Here is an 18754-nt window from a genome sequence, read left to right on the forward strand (position 1 = left end):
GACCCTGTTTTAAATGGTATGGTGAATGTGTTTTTTAACAAAGGTGCCAGTGCAAGGATATTACTGTTCTTATTAATACTGCAGTAGCGCAGGGGAAGAGAACACATATCAATATACAGTTTTTCCATTTCTTATATTAAAGCCTTTCTTCATATACCCTTTAATCTAGCCATCATTAATTGGCTGACTTCTTTGTGTTCTGGGAGAGGTGAGTCTGGAGAAGGATGTGGAGCAGGAAGAGAGTAGTTGCTTCCCAGATCAATTGGGGGGGAGGGGGGTTTGAGGAAGCTGGGATCAGCTGGGCAGCTGTAAAGGTTACAAAGAGAACAAATGAGAAACATGCTGTTGATTACTGGACCCATTGGATATCTGACTAGTGCTGAGAGAGAAACCTTAATAACCCTGATCCATGTTACATGACTAGAGCTATGAAATAAGTCCGTGCCATAGGCCTGTCTACACTGACAATTGTACTGATGTAACTATGTTGGGTGAGGGGTTGATTTTTTTAAATTTATTTTAACTGATACAGATATACTGACGAAGTGGGTATTCACCCAGAAAAGCTTATGCTCCAATATGTCTGTTAGTCTATAAGGTGCCCCAGGACTCTGTTGCTTTTTACAGATCCAGACTAACACAGCTACCCCTCTGATACTTGGTACAAACTGTGGATGCAGTTACACCAGTATAGCTTATTCCCTGTCCTATACAGGAATAGCTATATGGGGTTAGCACAGCTTTATAGTCACCTAACTGCATCCACACTAGAGGTGTGTACTGCTTTAATTATACCAATATAGCTAGAGCAGTACAACTTTCCAGTGCAGACGGCCTTACAGGCACTCCTGTGTGTCGCATGCTTATTAGTTGGTGTCAGTAACTTGAATCTTCAGCAAAAATGGAGGAAATGAAGCCACTTGTGGATGTAGCTTTAGTATTTCTAAATCTTCTGGAAAGTAAGTGATAATGCATAGAAATCAGAGAGGGAAGACCACATTGCTGTGTGTAGCAGGAGCAGAGCCCTTGACAAGCTACAGTATGTTCCAAGGGGACAATGAAGGACATTACAAACATCCAGACAAACTTGTTTCAAAAATCTCAATAAAGTCTGACCTATCCAATAATGCCCCTTGGGAAGTACGTTTTCTTTACAAGAAACTAACTGATCATTTTGCTAGAGAAGCAAAACAAAATCATGTGAGGTTTGCATAGTTAGTAACCAGGGCTAATTAAAGACCAGCTTATTTGGAGAACAACTGATAAGATTACAGTAAGGTCACTGTAAGAGATTAACCTGACTCCAGAGAAGAGCAAGTAGTGACTAGGCTAATGAAAACGGGTGGGTGCAAAGGGGATCCCGGGGGGGGGGGGGGGGAGGTTGGTGGAGGGGGTCTGGGGGGGGGCTCGGTGCAAGGGGGATCCCGGGGGGCAGGGTAGAGGGGGTCCTGAGGGGGGTCGGTGGAGGGGTGTCCCGGGGGGGTCAGTGTGGTGGGATCCCGGGGGGTCCTGGGGTGGGGGGCTCGGTGCAAGGGGGATCCTGGGGGGGGCCTCGGGGGGGGGGGCTTGGTGCAAGGAGGGTCCCAGGGGAGGGTCGGTGCTGGGTGCAGGGGATCCCGGGGGGGGGGCTCGGTGCAGGGTGGAGGGGATCCTGGGGGGGGGCCTCGGGGGGGGGCTTGGTGCAAGGAGGGTCCCAGGGGAGGGTCGGTGCTGGGTGGAGGGGGTCCCGGGGGGGTCGGTGCTGGGTGGAGAGGGTCCCGGGGGGGGGCTCGGTGCAGGGGATCCCGGGGGGGGGGCTCGGTGCAGGGTGGAGGGGGTCCCGGGGGGGGCTCGGTGCAAGGAGGGTCCCGGGGGAGGGTCGGTGCAGGGTGGAGGGGTGTCCCGGGGTGGGGGGCTCGGTGCAAGGGGGATCATGGGAGGGGGTCCCGGGGGGGGGGGCTCGGTGCAAGGAGGGTCCCAGGGGAGGGTCGGTGCTGGGTGGATGGGGGTCCGGGGGGGTCGGTGCAAGGAGGGTCCTGGGGTGGGAGGGTCGGTGCTGGATGGAGGGGGTCCCGGGGCGGGGCTCGGTGGAGGGGTGTCCCGGGGGGGGGTCGGTGCAAGGGGGATCCCGGGGGGGCTCGGTGCGGTGGGGTCGGTGGAGGGGGGATCGGGGGGGGTCGGTGCAAGGAGGGTCCCGGGGGGGCAGGGTGGAGGGGGTCCCGGGGGGGCTCGGTGCGGTGGGGTCGGTGGAGGGGGGATCGGGGGGGGTCGGTGCAAGGAGGGTCCCGGGGGGGGTCGGTGCAAGGGGGATCCTGGGGGGGCTCGGTGCGGTGGGGTCGGTGGAGGGGGGATCGGGGGGGGGTCGGTGCAAGGAGGGTCCCGGGGGAGGGTCGGTGCAGGGTGGAGGGGGTCCCGGGGGGGCTCGGTGCAAGGAGGGTCCTGGGGTGGGGGGGTCGGTGCAAGGAGGGTCCCAGGGGAGGGTCGGTGCTGGATGGAGGGGGTCCCGGGGCGGGGCTCGGTGGAGGGGTGTCCCGGGGGGGGTCGGTGCAAGGGGGATCCCGGGGGGGGCCTCGGGGGGGGGGGCTTGGTGCAAGGAGGGTCCCAGGGGAGGGTCGGTGCAGGGTGGAGGGGATCCTGGGGGGGGGCCTCGGGGGGGGGCTTGGTGCAAGGAGGGTCCTGGGGGGGGGCTCGGTGCAGGGTGGAGGGGGTCCCGGGGGGGGCTTGGTGCAAGGAGGGTCCCGGGGGAGGGTCGGTGCAGGGTGGAGGGGTGTCCCGGGGTGGGGGGCTCGGTGCAAGGGGGATCATGGGAGGGGGTCCCAGGGGGGGGGGCTCGGTGCAAGGAGGGTCCCAGGGGAGGGTCGGTGCTGGGTGGATGGGGGTCCGGGGGGGTCGGTGCAAGGAGGGTCCTGGGGTGGGAGGGTCGGTGCTGGATGGAGGGGGTCCCGGGGCGGGGCTCGGTGGAGGGGTGTCCCGGGGGGGGGGTCGGTGCAAGGGGGATCCCGGGGGGGCTCGGTGCGGTGGGGTCGGTGGAGGGGGGATCGGGGGGGGTCGGTGCAAGGAGGGTCCCGGGGGGGCAGGGTGGAGGGGGTCCCGGGGGGGCTCGGTGCGGTGGGGTCGGTGGAGGGGGGATCGGGGGGGGTCGGTGCAAGGAGGGTCCCGGGGGGGGTCGGTGCAAGGGGGATCCTGGGGGGGCTCGGTGCGGTGGGGTCGGTGGAGGGGGGATCGGGGGGGGGTCGGTGCAAGGAGGGTCCCGGGGGAGGGTCGGTGCAGGGTGGAGGGGGTCCCGGGGGGGCTCGGTGCAAGGAGGGTCCTGGGGTGGGGGGGTCGGTGCAAGGAGGGTCCCAGGGGAGGGTCGGTGCTGGATGGAGGGGGTCCCGGGGCGGGGCTCGGTGGAGGGGTGTCCCGGGGGGGGTCGGTGCAAGGGGGATCCCGGGGGGGCAGGGTGGAGGGGGTCCCGGGGGGGCTCGGTGCGGTGGGGTCGGTGGAGGGGGGATCGGGGGGGGTCGGTGCAAGGAGGGTCCCGGGGGGGGTCGGTGCAAGGGGGATCCCGGGGGGGCTCGGTGCGGTGGGGTCGGTGGAGGGGGGATCGGGGGGGGGTCGGTGCAGGGTGGAGGGGGTCCCGGGGGGGTGGAAGTGGGGCTCCGCGGGTCAGGGCCCATTCGGCCGGCGCGGGCGGGTCTCAGCGCTGCCCCCGGCGGCCCAGGCCGGCAGCGCAGCCCGGCTGCGGCCCCCTCCTCCCGGCGCGGCTCCCGCCCGCCGCAGGCCGCAGCCCATCATGGCGGCGCTGCACACCAAGGCCGGGGGCCCCCCCCAGATCCCCGACACCCGCCGGGAGCTGGCCGAGCTGGTGAAGCGCAAGCAGGAGCTGGCGGTGAGGGGCAGGGAGCGCGGCGGCCCCCTCCCGCCCCGCTGCCTCCCGGCCGCCCGCGCTACGAGAGGCCGCGGGCCGGGGAGCAGCTAGGCCGCGCTCCCCCCCCGCCCTCCCGGCAGCGCCCCGGGTCCAGCTGGGTCCGCAGCCCCGCCGTGGGGCGAGGGGACGTCTGGGGGATGGGGTGCACCGGCTCGGGGGGGCTGTGAGAATTGGGGTGGGGGATGGAGTTCATGGCTCTGGGGGGCAGTGAGGTTCGGGGTGGGGAATGGGGTGCACAGGCTCTGGGGGGCAGTGAGGATTGGGTGGGGGAATGGGGTGCACTGGCTCGGGGGGGCAGTGAGAATTGTCGTGGGAGATGGGGTGCACTGGCTCGGGGGGGCAGTGAGAATTGTCGTGGGAGATGGGGTGCACTGGCTCGGGGGGGCAGTGAGAATTGGGTTGGGGGATGGGGGAATGGGGTGCACAGGCTCTGGGGGGCTAGAGAGCATTGGGGTGCACCGGCTCTGGGGGGCAGTGAGGATTGGGGTGGGGGGATGGAGTGCACTGGCTGTGGGGGGCAGTGAGGTTTGGGGTGGGGGGATGGGGTGCACTGGCTCTGGGGGGCAGTGAGGATGGGGGAATCTGGGGGGATTGGGAAATGGGGGAGGGATATTGAGGGCACATTGGAGAGTAGCGGTATGGGGGGGGTATACCGCTTCCGTGGCAACAGGCACAAATCCGCAGGCATCTCCTGCATCCTCTCCCTTCCCCCTTTTCCAACTGTTCCCATCCCTCCCTGCCTGCTCCTTGCAGCAGGTGTAAACGGTGAGATCTGGGGGAGTTGACCCACGTCCAGAGCTCACCCAGCCTCTGCAGACTCCTGGGGGTCCCTTGGCTATGGCCAGCTATGGTACCCCTGGATCATTGACCGGCTCTGGGGATGTGCTGGCATTAGCCTCTTCTTGTTTTGTTCTGTGCTTCTTATACCAGGAGACCCTAGCGAACTTGGAGAGGCAGATCTATGCTTTTGAGGGCAGCTACTTAGAGGACACCCAGATGTACGGCAACATCATCCGTGGCTGGGACCGCTACCTGACAAACCAGAAGTGAGTGGAGAGAGGTGACTTTTCTGGGTGCCCTGGTTCAGGGGTTAGTAGTTCCACTCTGGCATGTAACATTTGGGCTTTTCTTTTTGTAATATGAGTCCATCCCAGTCCCGAGGTTCTGGCTTCTAAACAGCTTTGATAAGCAGAACTTTAAAAAATAAAACCAGATTGGGATGGTCCCTGAGGTTAGCTAATACACAGGACATTGTTTCTCTTAAGATACCTTGTTTGTGGACCAGCTGAAACTACATCAGCCAGTGAAACTTCTCTGTGCACTTGTATCTTGTCTCCCTCTTCCCAGCACTAAAGGGGACCGTATGGGTACTGGGGACTTGTGGAACTCCCCAAGTCTCCATATGTTTTATGGGGACACAGCATGTAGCCGGCATGATTTCTCTTCAGATAACAGTAAAGACATGGGTGCAGGGCAATTCCCAGGGATTAGTGGCTGGTCCATTAGGGACTTTTGTGCAGTGTCTTGGGCTGCAGTGTCTTCCTGCCTTGTCCTAACCTGCAGGCTATGCCTTGCATAGGTAGATAAGGGAACAGAACGCCATCTGACATGGTGACTGAGTATTTGCAATGAGACCGTGCTGTGTATTTCAGAAACTCAAACAGCAAAAACGACCGAAGGAACCGGAAATTTAAAGAAGCTGAACGACTCTTCAGCAAATCTTCGGTCACCTCAGCAGCAGTGAGTACAGTGCTTGTGACCTGGCAGCGTACAATGCCAACTGAAGTCCTGAGCTTCCTGGGCTGAACTGCCTGGCCTTTGCCCATGAACATCAGGGTGGACAAATCTGAGCTGAACAGATCATATATTGTGTGCTGTCCCCTCTGTCATTTCTCACTCTTCTCCTTTCTTCCAGGTTGTGCTGAATTATTCTTCATGGAGTTTCCGTCAGTTGTTCACTTTGTACCTAACAAGGGGATAATAGCCTGTTTATTCTGCTGTCTTTGGCCTCATTGAGAGGAAACCCTGGGGTGGCTGATCTCTCCCTGTTCTTAGGACTAGTCACCTGGGCATAGTTTGTGCCCTTTCAGTGGCTGTGTTGATCTGTCCACTCACAAGCATCTCCAAGCTTTCTTCCACATTCCCATCCTCCCGTAAAATTCACATCTGCCGCAATGCCCAAATGCCTCTGAGAGGAGGGAGTGGGTGACAGACCAATCAAGAAACTTCTGTGCCTCACAATCCTATTCCTGCCCTCATTGTCATTCTCCCTCCTCTTCCTTTTTGGCTTTAATGCCCTCTCCTGTCATGACATGTTGAGTTTATTCTGCAAGTTCTTTGGAGCAGAGACCAAAGAACCACCTCTTGTTCTGTGAGGGGCCTTGCATGTTTTTGAGAGCTTGAAAAAAATAAAAAATGGGAATCTGTCTTTATTAATGCGCCTTCTGATTTTCTAGGCAGTCAGTGCATTGGCCGGTGTTCAGGACCAGCTCATTGAAAAGCGTAAGCTACTTCTTCTTTCCTCTCACCATCTGACTAACTTGGAATGAAGCAAACTGCTTCCTGAGGAATTAGGTCACGTGTCAGTTCTCTTCACCCCACAGGCACCTGATTCTAATTTTCCCTGGGGGTGCTCAACCTCCGTGCAGCCCCAGGCCCCATCCAAACTCCACCCCTTCCCTCAAAACCCCACCCCTGCCCCTTCCCCGCCTCTTTCCGCCCCCTCCCCTGAGCACACCCCATCCCTGCTCTTCCCTCTGCCTCCCAGCACCTCCTGCCTCCAGGAGGCGCTGGGAGGGAGAGGGAGGAGTTGATCAGTGCGGACCGCCTGCAGGGAGTGGGGGGAGTTTGGCTGCTGGTGGTTGCTAAGCACCTGCTAATTTTTTTCCGTGGGTGCTCCAGCCCTGAAGCACCCATGGAGTCAGCGCCTATGCTTCTCCCCTTACCACGTGCGTGACCGAGGGTAATTATGGTCCTGTTAGAGAGTTCCCCTTCCAGCACTGTTTTACTGGTCCTTGTGATTCCCTGTCGGTTAGGTGTGCTGCTTTTCACACCCCAGCAATTGTGTTGCTCTAAATAAGGTCACATTGTATTCTTACAAATGTATACATTAAAATTAAAATGTAGACCTCTCTTTTAGCAATGGCATTATCTTTTGTGTCTGCTTGAGCTGCTGTCTGCAAGTGAAGTGGGTTTGGTATTTTTGGGAGATGAGGCTCTGGGGGTTGGAGCTCTGGTACTTTTTCTTTCCTGCCATTAAATGGTAAGTAATTATCAGTGGATCTGAGTGCTTGCTGCACAGAACCCCTGGCATCTGTCACGAGGTTCACACAAGTTTACATCTTCCCTCCTGAGTTAGCACAGCCTCTAACTGTTTGGCTTTGATGCAGAGGTTGAGTTTTACATGCACTAACTTTTAATCCACAATAAAAGGGATTGTTGCCACAACTAGGTGCAGTGCCGGCTTTCTGCCTTTGGGACTGAGAATTTTTGCTCTTTTGGCTTCCTTTCTTGGGTGCTTAAGGGCATTGTGTGGCATATACTATAGAAATTAGTATGTAGTAAATACATTTTTACCAGGGTTATTCCTGAATCAGGTGTTGATTTAATTGGATTTGATTCTAGCATGCATCAGTTTCTAAGGGGGTAACTTGCCACACTGAGGAAATGCTGCTTAGTCACGCTTAGTGACCTTTTTCTGTGCTATAGACTGGAGACTTTAAGCTGCCCTCCATGTGGCTTCCATATGCGGTTTGCTGCTCTACTCAGGATTTGGCTTCAGCGCTTTCTTATTGTTAGTGCGAAGGGATTCACCAGGGTCTGTCCTGGAGCTGAACTGCTGGGAAGTAACAGTTGTGCTCTTCTGGGTTTGTTGTGTTCTAGGCGAGCCAGGTAGTGGGACAGAGAGTGATACTTCTCCAGACTTTCACAATCAGGAGAATGAGCCCAACCAGGAGGATACTGAAGAGCTGGATGGGTCTGTGCAGGGAGTGAAACCCCAGAAAGCCGCTTCTTCCACCTCCTCGGGGAGTCACCACAGCAGCCACAAAAAACGGAAGAACAAAAATCGACACAGGTTAGTGGGGCCAGCTGCACTCACCACGACCTCTGAACAGCTGGTTGTTGCCAAAATGGCTTTATTGCCTGAAAGTAGCCAAATGTATTAGAGCAATGAGCAGTTCAGACCACTGGTTAGTTGGGGTCATTAAGCTCAAATGACAATCTGATTTCTCTCTTCATGTTAACCTTCAAGTCACTGAATCAAATTTATTACATTCATTAGGTGACATCAGACAACCTATCTGGCCCCCTTTTCTGTGCCATTTCAATTTCTCAATCTGTAAAGCAGAATAATACTGGCCTCCCTCCCAGGGGGAGAGGTTACAATCCAGTCCCCTTGGTGCCTGCATCTTGTTCTCTGGAACTGAGTGAGGTAGGGATGTTGGCAGATCTGTTTGGGGAAGAGGATCAGGAAATAAACAAAAATGCTTTGGGAATCCAGTGATTATAAAAGTCCTGGAAATCCTGGATATTTTCATCCAAACTTTGATTCCAAGCCATTTTTGTTGTAATTTGGCTCCAGACTGAGCCTTTGTTCCATGCGGTGTTCTGGAGCTGCCTTGCTTTTCACGTTCATTTGAACGCAGTTGAAAGGAAGCTGGCCTCACAGCCATGTAAGAAGTAGTAAAGATCTCTCAGCCTTCACTTGGTTGCCCTTGGGTGGCCAATTCTGAAATAGGTGGCTTTAGAGAGAGCCTATTAGAGATCGTACGTGTGAGGTCACACCACATGGATAATGCCATTTTTCTCTACAAAATGGTGTCCTCCGCACAATGTGATCTCGTACGTATGGTGCATGCAAAGTCACTCTGTGCGGAGAATGCCATTTTGTAGAGCAAAATGGTGTCCTCCAGGCTTCGTGACCTCGCATGCACCATACATGTGAGGACACACTGCAGAGCAAAATGGCATCTTCCGCACACTAGGGATCACTGCTGCCCCATCTGTTGGTGGCGCAACCCCATTTGGGGTCACAACCCACAGTTTGGGAACTGCTGGGTTATGGGCAGGTATTTTGCCTGAGTACTACACTGAATACTTTTAACTCACTTTTTGAAGTTGACTGGATTTTGTGGTGTCAGTGTCTCTTTAATTCTTAGATCCAGGATTTCCTTTCTGCTATAATCTTAAAATTTAAAAATGTTTGCTCAGTTATATCTCCTTTTAGTTCCTCATGAGCTAGGAATCATGAAGTAGTTTAGAAAGACTTTTTTGGATTTTCCTGTAGGTAGCTAGAAACAATTTCAGAAGTAACAATAATTTAAGAACATAAGAATGGCCATACTGGATCAGACCCAATGATCCCATCTAGCCCAGTGTATTGTCTTCTGACAGTGACCTGGTGCCTGATGCTTCAGAAGGAATGGACAGAACAGGGCAATTATCGAGTAATCCATCCCTGTTGTCCAGTCTCTGCTTCTGGCAGTCAGAGATTTAGGGACACCCAGAGCGTAGGGTTGCATTCCTGATCATCTTGGCTAATAGCAATGGATGGACCCATCCTCCATGAACTTATCTATACTTTTGGCTTCACAGAATCCTCTGGCAATGAGTTCCACATGTTTGTTTTAAACCTGCTGCCTATTAATTTCATTGGGTGACCACTGGTTCTTGTGTTATATGAAGGGGTAAATAACATTATAAGTTTCTCGCAATATAAGAGGAAAGGGACATCCTGTAAAACTAATAGACAGCACATTTAAAACTGACCGAAGGAACTAGTTTTGAAACAAAGCATACTTAACCTGTGGAACTGACATCTATGAGATATCTTTGAGACCAAGGCTTAGTAGGATTCAAATTGCCCACGTAAATGCTATGAGAAAGTTCACAGTTACATTGATACACTGATAAAAACTTTATAAACCTTCATGCTTCAGAGCATAAGCCAACCACTAGCGACAGGCGTTAGGAAGAAACTCCCCCTCTGGGCCCGTTATTCTGTTACGGGGTTTCTTGTACCTTCCTCTGAAGCAGCTGATTCTGACTACTGTTGGAAGCAGGACATTGAACAAGATGGAAGCCTGATCTGATCTGGTATGGCAGTTCCTATGATCCTAGAACGTAAAGCAGAGAGAGAAATCTAAATAATACAAAGTCACTTACAATTAATTGACTGTTGTTCTAAAATGCCTTAGTGTGGCCAGTTACTGAATCTGACAAGTCTAACTGTATTTGATACAGCTCTGTGACGTTAAAACTGACTGTTCTTACTAACTACTTCCTCAAATCCTTCCAGCAAAGGAAAATTTCCAGGCACCATCCAGGAACATGAAGCTAGTCGCCAGAAATTAATGATGTAACTCTAGGTGCTTTGAAATGAAATATAGTGGGAAATGCTCTTCGGAAACAGACACCTGCTTGTTTGCCCATTTCTCCTGACTGTCCTGAGATGAAAGTATTGTATAAGAAACCTTGAAAGTCTGTCACTGGGGCTGCCCTCTGACTGCAAATCCTGATTCAAGGCTCTCCCAGTTGTGTGCATAAGCTGAGTGCTGACTGAAGCATTGGGGGCCACGGGAATGGGCTGTCTTCAGGCACGGTTGACACTGCTTGCAAAGTAGTTCAAGCTTTCCTACGTTCTACCTCACCAGCTCTGCTAGCAGTGCTGTTCCGGCGTGGCTGAATATCCAGCTCTCATGTCTAGCATCTGTACACTGTGAACCAGGTGAAAGATGTTGGCCATTGCTTGTGAGGGCCCTTAGTTCCACTCTGCTGTGCAAGTGCCAGGGATACCGTTACCTACCCAAATGCCCCATATTCAGCTACTTGCATCAGCTGAGGAATATCTCACATTCACCAGGAATGCTGCTTCCTCAGAGTTCAGTTGTAACGAGCCTACTAAGTTAGGACTTAACATGACATTTCAATGGTATTAACTTCCCTCTTTCTAACCAATACAATTGTTGGCTTCCAGGAGGAGGTCTCTGGAAACAGAGCGCTATGGTGGGTTTGTGTGCGTGCGTGTGTGTATGGATGCTAGAGTCCGCTGATGGGAGTGTAACTGGTAACTAGATTCAAGCAATTCACAATGTTTTCTTTTTAGGTTTATAAGTGAAAAGTAAGCATGAGTGTGTGTGTGTGCCTGTGTGCGCTCGTGTGCATACAACCATATTTGAATGCAAAATTGCTAGATATTTCTATGACAGCCTCTATCTAGCTGCCTGAACCAACTTCTTTGCTTCTGCCCTAATAATCTATTCTAGAGAGAGCCTCTGCTTTCTGAGTGCCCACTTGGTTGTCTTTGCGTGCTTAGAAAGTTCTGACTCTGTCTGGGAGCTAACGTGCAACTCCAAATAGCTGATGGCTTCCTTCTCTGCATATAAAAATACCTTCCATAAACCACTCTTCCTCTGTTTAACATCTCATTTCCCAGCAATCCACTTGGGGAGGGGGGCTCTGCACTGCCGAGTCCGGAGTGCTTTTTTGTGCCAAATTTTGGTAAATAAATAAGTAACATATTCTATATAAAATAAGAACTTTATGGCATTTGGACATTGGCTTTATTTTTTTCAATAATCTCGCTAGGGTGGCTAATCAACCTATTTATTGAATTCATTAGTATATTAATGGCTATTGCTTTCTTCCTTTCAAATGCTGCCCCTCAGCCCGCCTGGCATGTTTGATTATGACTTTGAGTAAGTTTGACTTGAATTAGTACTTGTGCTGTCTTGTTAGTGTGTAGACACCGATGTGCCTTTCTGAGACCTTTCTAACTCATAGTTTATCTGTTTAATTGTAGGTATGTATATTAGGTTAGGCTGGGAAGTTTTTTTAAAAAACAGAAAAACATGACGGAGGTAACATTTTATTTAATAACTTCAGCAAAATTAAATCAACTTTACTCTTCTGCCTCTTTATTTCGTTTTTAAGTAGATAAACTTTATCTTAATAAATAGTTAAAAACTGATTTCTGGCTTTGCTTCCTAAAGAGATTAGTGGCGTAAATTTGGATATTTCCCTCTGGAGAAATGTAATAAAGCCAATCCCCTTGATTTTATAATACCTGTTGTCTCAAAATCCTCTCTCTCTCTGTATATTTCAAGTAAGTAACTATTACTACTATGTCTGAATAATTGTATGTGGCATAGTTACACCTATCTCTAACAAATTAACATAGAGCATGCATTTTAATCCCATTTTTGCACGCTGCACAACTTCCCTGTGATTTTATGAACCTTTGATAACTGTTTCTCTGGTTGAGTGGGTGGAATATGCATTTTGGCAAGGTGTAAAGAGTCCGCTCTCATTGATGTTGTTGGTCCTTGCCCAGTAATATTGGGACAATGATTCGGCTCGGCCGATTCAGAGAACGTGGATTGAATTAACCAAATAGCCTTTGTTGTAGCCTGTGCCATATGCTGTAGCTGGTTCTTGAACTCCTATTGAAGTGTAATGTATTGAAATGGACATTTCTCTTATCTTTCCCATCACAGGATTGATCTCAAGTTAAACAAAAAGCCCCGAGCCGTAAGTATCAGTCCTCCTGTGTCATTGTTTTTATTGTTAGTCTGTACTCTGAGGTTGCAGGCTAATCCCCAGCACTCTAGAGTCTGTGTCTGCCATGGTTTATGCTCTCATATTTTCATGGTGGGGGAATAGGTGGTGTGAAATGAGCAATTTCCTTCTGGATTTATCGTAGCTAGATTTCTCTGTTGCTTGTTACCAGATGTTGGTGACAATTGAGAGCCCCATAGATTTTACTCAAGAAAAATTGTTTCACACCCTTTCTAGCTGTGATTATTAATCTAGTAAATTGAAAACTATTGGTGATTGGTCGACATATCTCTGAGTTGAAGATTTTGAAGTGCAAATGAGGGTGTCAGCTACAGTAAATTTCTCTTCTCTCTGTTTGCCTGCAAAGAACGATGTGTGTGCGCGTCACGCGGCTGCATGTGAAAGCTGAGTTTCCCAACTCTGAGAGCAGAGTTGTACTTTGGAGGATATTAATGTCCTGCCCTTTCCCCTATCTGCAGGACTACTAGACTCATCGGTGCCGAAGCTTCCCGGATCTAGGCCCCCACATTGAGTCCACACTAAGAAAAACATCAATCGACTGAATGAGCACAATGGGCAGCTCTCCCACTGAGTGTCTGCACACGGGAGTAGTTCTTACTAAAGTGTGGGGGGGAAATAGTCTTGTTTGGCTACATTGGACCATGTACTCTGTGTCATTTTAAAATCACCTGAAATGCAGGAGGACTAAGCTGTGGTGTCACCAATCTCTGGTTCCCGAGTGCGACATTCTTCCCCCACAGCTGGCAACACTCACCCTGCAATCAGCTGGTTTTGCTGCTGCCATCACCATTGTCTGTAATAACCATTGAGAGATGTCGTTGTTTCATTTTATACTGGAATGGGGGCGTGGCTCCGTGTGTCCCATGCAGGTTGTAAATCTGTTAGGTTATTTTTTTAATACTGATATTTAGTTTGTTTGTTTTTTTAAACCAAACTGTACAGTTGACAAATTGGCTTTTGATTTTTCTTTCTTAAATCTGATTAGGCTGTTCATTTTGCAGAACGATCCACTTGAATTCTTACCTTAGTAGAGAAGAAAGTGGCTCACCCCTTTCCTTTATCTTTGATTTTAACATTTCCCCTCCGGTTTGTTCGGGGCACTGAGCTACAGGGAGCGGTTAGAACTCAAAGCCGTCTTGCTCTTAAAGGTTGGGTGGATTCTCTTTTTAATACAAACGTCTGTCATTTGTATATAAAACAATAAAAGTCACGTTTGTCTCTCTTCTCGTGTCTTGCTTTGCAGTTGGAGATGTTTCTATGTTTTGTTTGTTCTAAGCCACTCAAGAATTTCCATCATTCTTCTCCATTTATTCTGTGAGGTTTTCCTGAATTCCTCTGCTTTCAGATAGTGTGTGTGTTTATGCAGCTCCATGAGCCTCTTAAGAATTGTCTCCTTTACTCCTCCTTGTATACACACAACAGTGGTGACTGTCAAGGGAGCCAGGAACTAGCCTCCGTATGTGCTAACTATTCACGACTCACAACTAGAGAGATCTTGGGCAGAAGTGACCACTTGCTGATGTTGCCGGAATACCTCTTGGTAATGGGTGAGCAGCCCTGACTGTTCTCAGAACCAGTGCACCCACGCACAGGGATGAGTGTCCTAACCAGGGCAGGAACGTGGTACTGCCCTTTCCTGTGGGCAGAGCTTTGAGTGCCGCTTGCCGGTGTTACCTGGGGCCGAGTGGGGTTTTAGCACCTTTGTTCTCATGTTACAGTCTCTGGAAGGAAGTTGTGTCCACTTGCTTAAACCTCTCCAAAGCCCTGGCCTTGAGTTTTTGGCTACTCAGCCTGGGTGGCATGGAAGACCCACAACAGCGAATTCCCCTTATCCTGGCCCAAAGCAGGGATTGCAGAAAGGCGTGAACTTGGTAGAGAATCTTTGGTGAACTTTTTCTGACCTCTGAAAAACTGCTGCCTCTCCCAGCCAGCGTCTGTGGGAAGGATGCGATGGACATACAAAGAAGGAGAGAGACACTGCAGGGCATCGTGTGCTGGAATGGAAGCTGCGCTGGTAGTGACAGCAGTGTGTACTCATCTGTCCACTCTGTGCTCTGGCTGGGGGATATGTCTTATATCACTTATAGTTCCGTAGACACTTATGCAGAAGGAGATTTGTACTGAAATGATCATAAAGGGGGGCAAGGTTAATGCAGAGCCATCAGCAAAGAGGTAGAGGTTGGTATTTTGGGGCTGGGGCCTGGGCTTTGAATCTGCGGGGAGGTGATGACTTTCAGCAAATAGTCAACTCTCCCCTTTCCCTGTGCTCCCCGCCACCCCAGCTCCTGAATCTCTTTGTTCCAATGCAAACTGGTGCCCCACTCAGCTCAGCAACAGGGACAGAGAAATCAGACTGAGCCAGGAGCCCTGTGATAGCAGGAGCAGGGCAGGGCATGGGAGGATAGCTTTGTACCTGTGCCGACACAACTGCAACCCCATGCAATGTGGTTTTCATTCTCTTTAACAATAGTGTGCCCAACAGAGATGTGACCACCCATCAGTCCTGGGCCCAACCCCGCCTGGTTGCAGAGACGTTTTGGTTCTAGAGCTGAAGCCCTGGTGCCCTTTCTGAGATGTAATGTATAGACTGAAATTACCTCCTGGAGCTGCTCGCTCCTCCCCGGGTTTCTGTGCAGTTGCTGGCGTTTTGACTCACTTTTTATCCCCGTGTGCGTGGGGTGCTGGGGAGCAGGTTCGACAATCTGAGCTGTAGCCGTATCTGTCCCTATAAAGAAAAAAAGGCAAAGCTCCCTCCTCGACGAGCGACGGTTTTTTCCCCAGCCTCTGACATTTCAGGAGTCACCTCAGTGACTGGAGTGTGCAAATGAAATGGCAAATACTTTGCTCACAGTCAAAGCAAATCTGGTTATATTAATATCCAGCAGCTCCCTTTCAGGCCATATTGAATTATAGCAGCACTGTAGCCATTTAGACACAGGAGAAATGAAACGACCAGCCCCGCTCTCATTCCCAAGGGCTTGCTCTGGCAGAGGGACTCGTTCCCACATCTGATTGTCAGAGTAAGAGCCAACACTGTGACCTTCACTTCAATAGCAGCCTCCCAGCTGTGTATTCAGCATGGAAAGCAGACGAGATGCTATTTAATGTCAATTAACCAAACACCCGTTAATTTCTAGGGTTAGGAAAGGAGCGTTCAGAAACTGACCATGTCCTCCTGAACCTGGAACTTCTGCTCTTCCCTGTGTGTGCTTTTTTTCTAATGAACAGAAATTATTAAATTGTAAACATTTCAAAGCTGTGGAAGAATAGAACCCAGGTGTGCTGTCCCTAGCCCTGTGCGTTGATGGCATATGCCCACAGGGCTGTGTACAGAGGCAGAGTGTTGTATACATGCTAATGAAGAAGGCATTGAAGAGAAGGACACATCCTTTCCTGGCAGCAGACCCACTTCTCCCCATTGCACAGGGCACGGGCTGGTAGAGGAGAAACTCCTCAGAGACACAACAGGGGGAGCAGGGAAAATCCACTAATTCCCTTCACTGCCTTGGTCACCGAGAGGATTAGCCAGGAGTTTATCAGTCCCGAGCAGGTGGCCTAGCAGCAGCCAGGAGCTTGTAAACAGCGGAGAGAAAGCAGCAGGTCCAGTCGCCGCCTTCCCCAGCCCATTCAGCACCTCGCAAAGAGCAAGACTCTTCCGTCGAGTGTTTCGCTCCAGGCCCGGCACGTCCCAACTCCTGCAGCTCTGGCGTCCTGAAGGCAGGTAGGGGATGGGGTGGTGCTGGCACCTGCCCTCTTCTGTACACACCATTCTAGGCAGGAGCCTCGTTGACTGGATTAAAGGGCGTCGCAGCCCCTGCAGGGAATAGTTCCTGTTTGGCTGTAATTAAAGGATCAGAGAAATGTGGGGCTGGAAGTGACCTCGAGAGGTCATCAGGTCTCGTTCCCTGCGCTCACTGAGGCAGGACCAAGTAAACCCAGACCATCCCTGACAGGTGTTTGTCCAACCTGGTCTTTAAAACCTCCAATGAGGGGGATTCCACCACCTCCCTTGGACGCCTGTTCCAGAGCTGAACTGTCCTTAGCTATTAGGAAAAGTTTCTAACGAGAGCTCCCTTGCTGCAGATTAAGCCCATTACTTCTTGTCCTATCTTCAGTGGCCACGGAGAACAATTGATCACCGGCCTCTTTGTAACAGCCCTTAAGATAGTGGAAGACTGGTCTCAGGTCGCCCCTCAGTCTTCTTTTCTCAAGACTAAATGTGCCCATTTTTTTTTAACCTTTCCTCACAAGTCAGGTTTTCTAAACCTTTGATCATTTTGGTTGCTCCCCTCTGGACTCGTTGTCCGTGTGTTTCCCAGGCCAGACCCGGGACTCCAGCTGAGGCCCCAGGAGTGCCAAGCAGAGTGGGACAAACCCTCCCGTGTCTTACATGCAGCGCTGCAGTTCACACACCCCCCCCCCCCCCAGAACGCCATTCGCCTTTCTGGAAGCTGCCGGCAGCACATAGTTGAGGGACCAATCAAGCGAATGAGAATGATCAGGACGCAGCTGGTGGCCGTGAGTGGCCACGTGGGGTATGTGATGGCAGTGCAGGGGCCTGGCCTTGACTCTTCTTCCTGGCTTCTCCTGTTTAGGGACTCGATGAGGAACCCTAGCTCCCCATCACGGCCCCAGCGGTGGCTGCTTTGCTTGCGAGCGGGGTGCAGGTGCCTCCTGTCTCCCATAAGGACGTCCCTGTCTGGGCTGCTGATGCTCTGGAGGCTGATGTGGGTTAGTGTCATCCGAGGGGTGGGGGGAGGAACTGGGCCACACCCGGACACGAGTGGGGGCTTCCCGCCCTTCCTAGAAATGAGAGTTTCACAGACACAAATTGAGTGTTGACTTCTGGGTGTGAGCGCTTCTCCCTGGGCGGGTAAGGCTGGGAGCACCCCAGGCCAGGCAGGCTGCTGGAATGGGTATTCTTTATGCACGGTATCACACTAACACTAATTTTACCATAAATTCCTTCATTAAATCCAAAGCCGAATGGTATTTATACAATTACTCTAAACATGCCTAAAGTCCAAGCAATTGACTACATCTTCACAGCACACGGACTAACCCCAGGGGTGCTGAGACCCACCGTGGTCAGGCAGGTATCAGCAATGAACCCCGTCAAAGGTGACTTTTTTCATCCCCTTTAACAATGATGTGATGTCATTACCAATGATCTGACCTTAGCCACTGCCAGATGAAGGAGTTTCTTAAATAGCCAGTTATTTACTGCATCTGGTATCCTATTAACCGTGTCCGATTTCTGTTACTTTGCCCAAACCTTAACGAAGGTAACAGGTATTTCGAAGGGTCCCCACAAGTTTGACACGAGTCGTCTTTCTCATGCTCTCATTCTTTTTGGTTCCATGCCTATTGCTCATGCTAACGTCCCAACTCAATGTAAAACCGTACGTCACCCAGATCTAATGTGGGCCTGTCTTCCTCCCCGGGGCGGGGAATGCGCCTTCTGCAACAACCCCCTCCCCCCTGCCATCCCCGGAAGTGGGGCAGGGGCCGGGTTAACAGACTCCGGCTGGGGAGGGTCCCTGGCACTGCTCAGAAGCTGGGGGTTCCTGGGGCCGGGAGTGGGTGCTCTCAGCTCGGAGGCCTGGAACACTATGTGTCTCCCACCCCATCTAAGTGCAGCTCATGCTGGATTTGTGCTGGGAAAGGTGGCAGGGCAGCGCTGTGGGTGCCATGGAAGGGCTTGGCTAGGTGTCATTCTCCTCGTGGTGTCCTGCCTCTAGGCTTTCTGCGTTTCACAATAGAGTTTATTCCCCACCCCAATAACAGCCCAGCTTCATTGGTCCCCACAGGCTCTGAAAGCCGTGTGCCCAGGCTGGCGTAACTCCGGCAGACCCAGCACAGGCCAGACACCACAGCCAGAGGTGCTCCGGGAAAGGCTCCGGCAGACAGAGAGGTGCAGGGCTGCCTGCCCTCTGTCCTGGCCAGAGCGCTCTGAGTCTCATGCTGACGCTGTTCTCACCCATCTCTCCTCTTCCTCCCCAGCATGCGCTGTTCTGCTACAAGGTTTTCTGGGAGCTCATGTTCCATTTCATGTGTGAGGTAAATGGCCCTTGCAAATGCTGGCTCTGTCCCTTACCTCCACTGTCAGACCCTCTGCTGTGGTACTCTCAGCTCTCAGGGTGGTCCTTGTTCCGAACCGTGACCATGCACACGAGTCTCCAGGGCCCAGGGGCACTCAGCAAAGCCGAACGTCTCCACTTCGTTTCTGCCCTCCCATGCACTCGGAGCCAATAGAGCTGGAGATCAAGACGCGTGGAGCCAGCACAT

The 18754-nt window shown here is 51.9% G+C and overlaps 1 protein-coding gene across 2 annotated transcripts; it reads left to right on the forward strand.

The window, feature by feature from the left end:
- Window positions 1-3740: 3740 nt before the first annotated feature.
- On the forward strand, window positions 3741-13688 carry MEAF6 (MYST/Esa1 associated factor 6). Of its 2 annotated transcripts, XR_010562337.1 has the most exons (8): window positions 3741-3850; window positions 4820-4935; window positions 5542-5629; window positions 6346-6391; window positions 7772-7964; window positions 11691-11748; window positions 12385-12418; window positions 12925-13688. XR_010562337.1 is itself a non-coding variant. In XM_065421618.1 (7 exons), exons 1-7 carry the CDS (start codon window positions 3755-3757, stop codon window positions 12931-12933), a joined length of 582 nt encoding a protein of 193 aa, XP_065277690.1. In that variant the 5' UTR covers window positions 3741-3754; the 3' UTR covers window positions 12934-13688. The 2 variants fall into 2 exon arrangements, 1 of the variants encoding a protein (XP_065277690.1); XM_065421618.1 differs by lacking the exon at window positions 11691-11748.
- The last annotated feature ends 5066 nt before the right edge of the window (window positions 13689-18754 follow it).

This window comes from Emys orbicularis, chromosome 23 (assembly GCF_028017835.1).
Source record: "Emys orbicularis isolate rEmyOrb1 chromosome 23, rEmyOrb1.hap1, whole genome shotgun sequence".
Taxonomy (NCBI): domain Eukaryota; kingdom Metazoa; phylum Chordata; order Testudines; family Emydidae; genus Emys; species Emys orbicularis.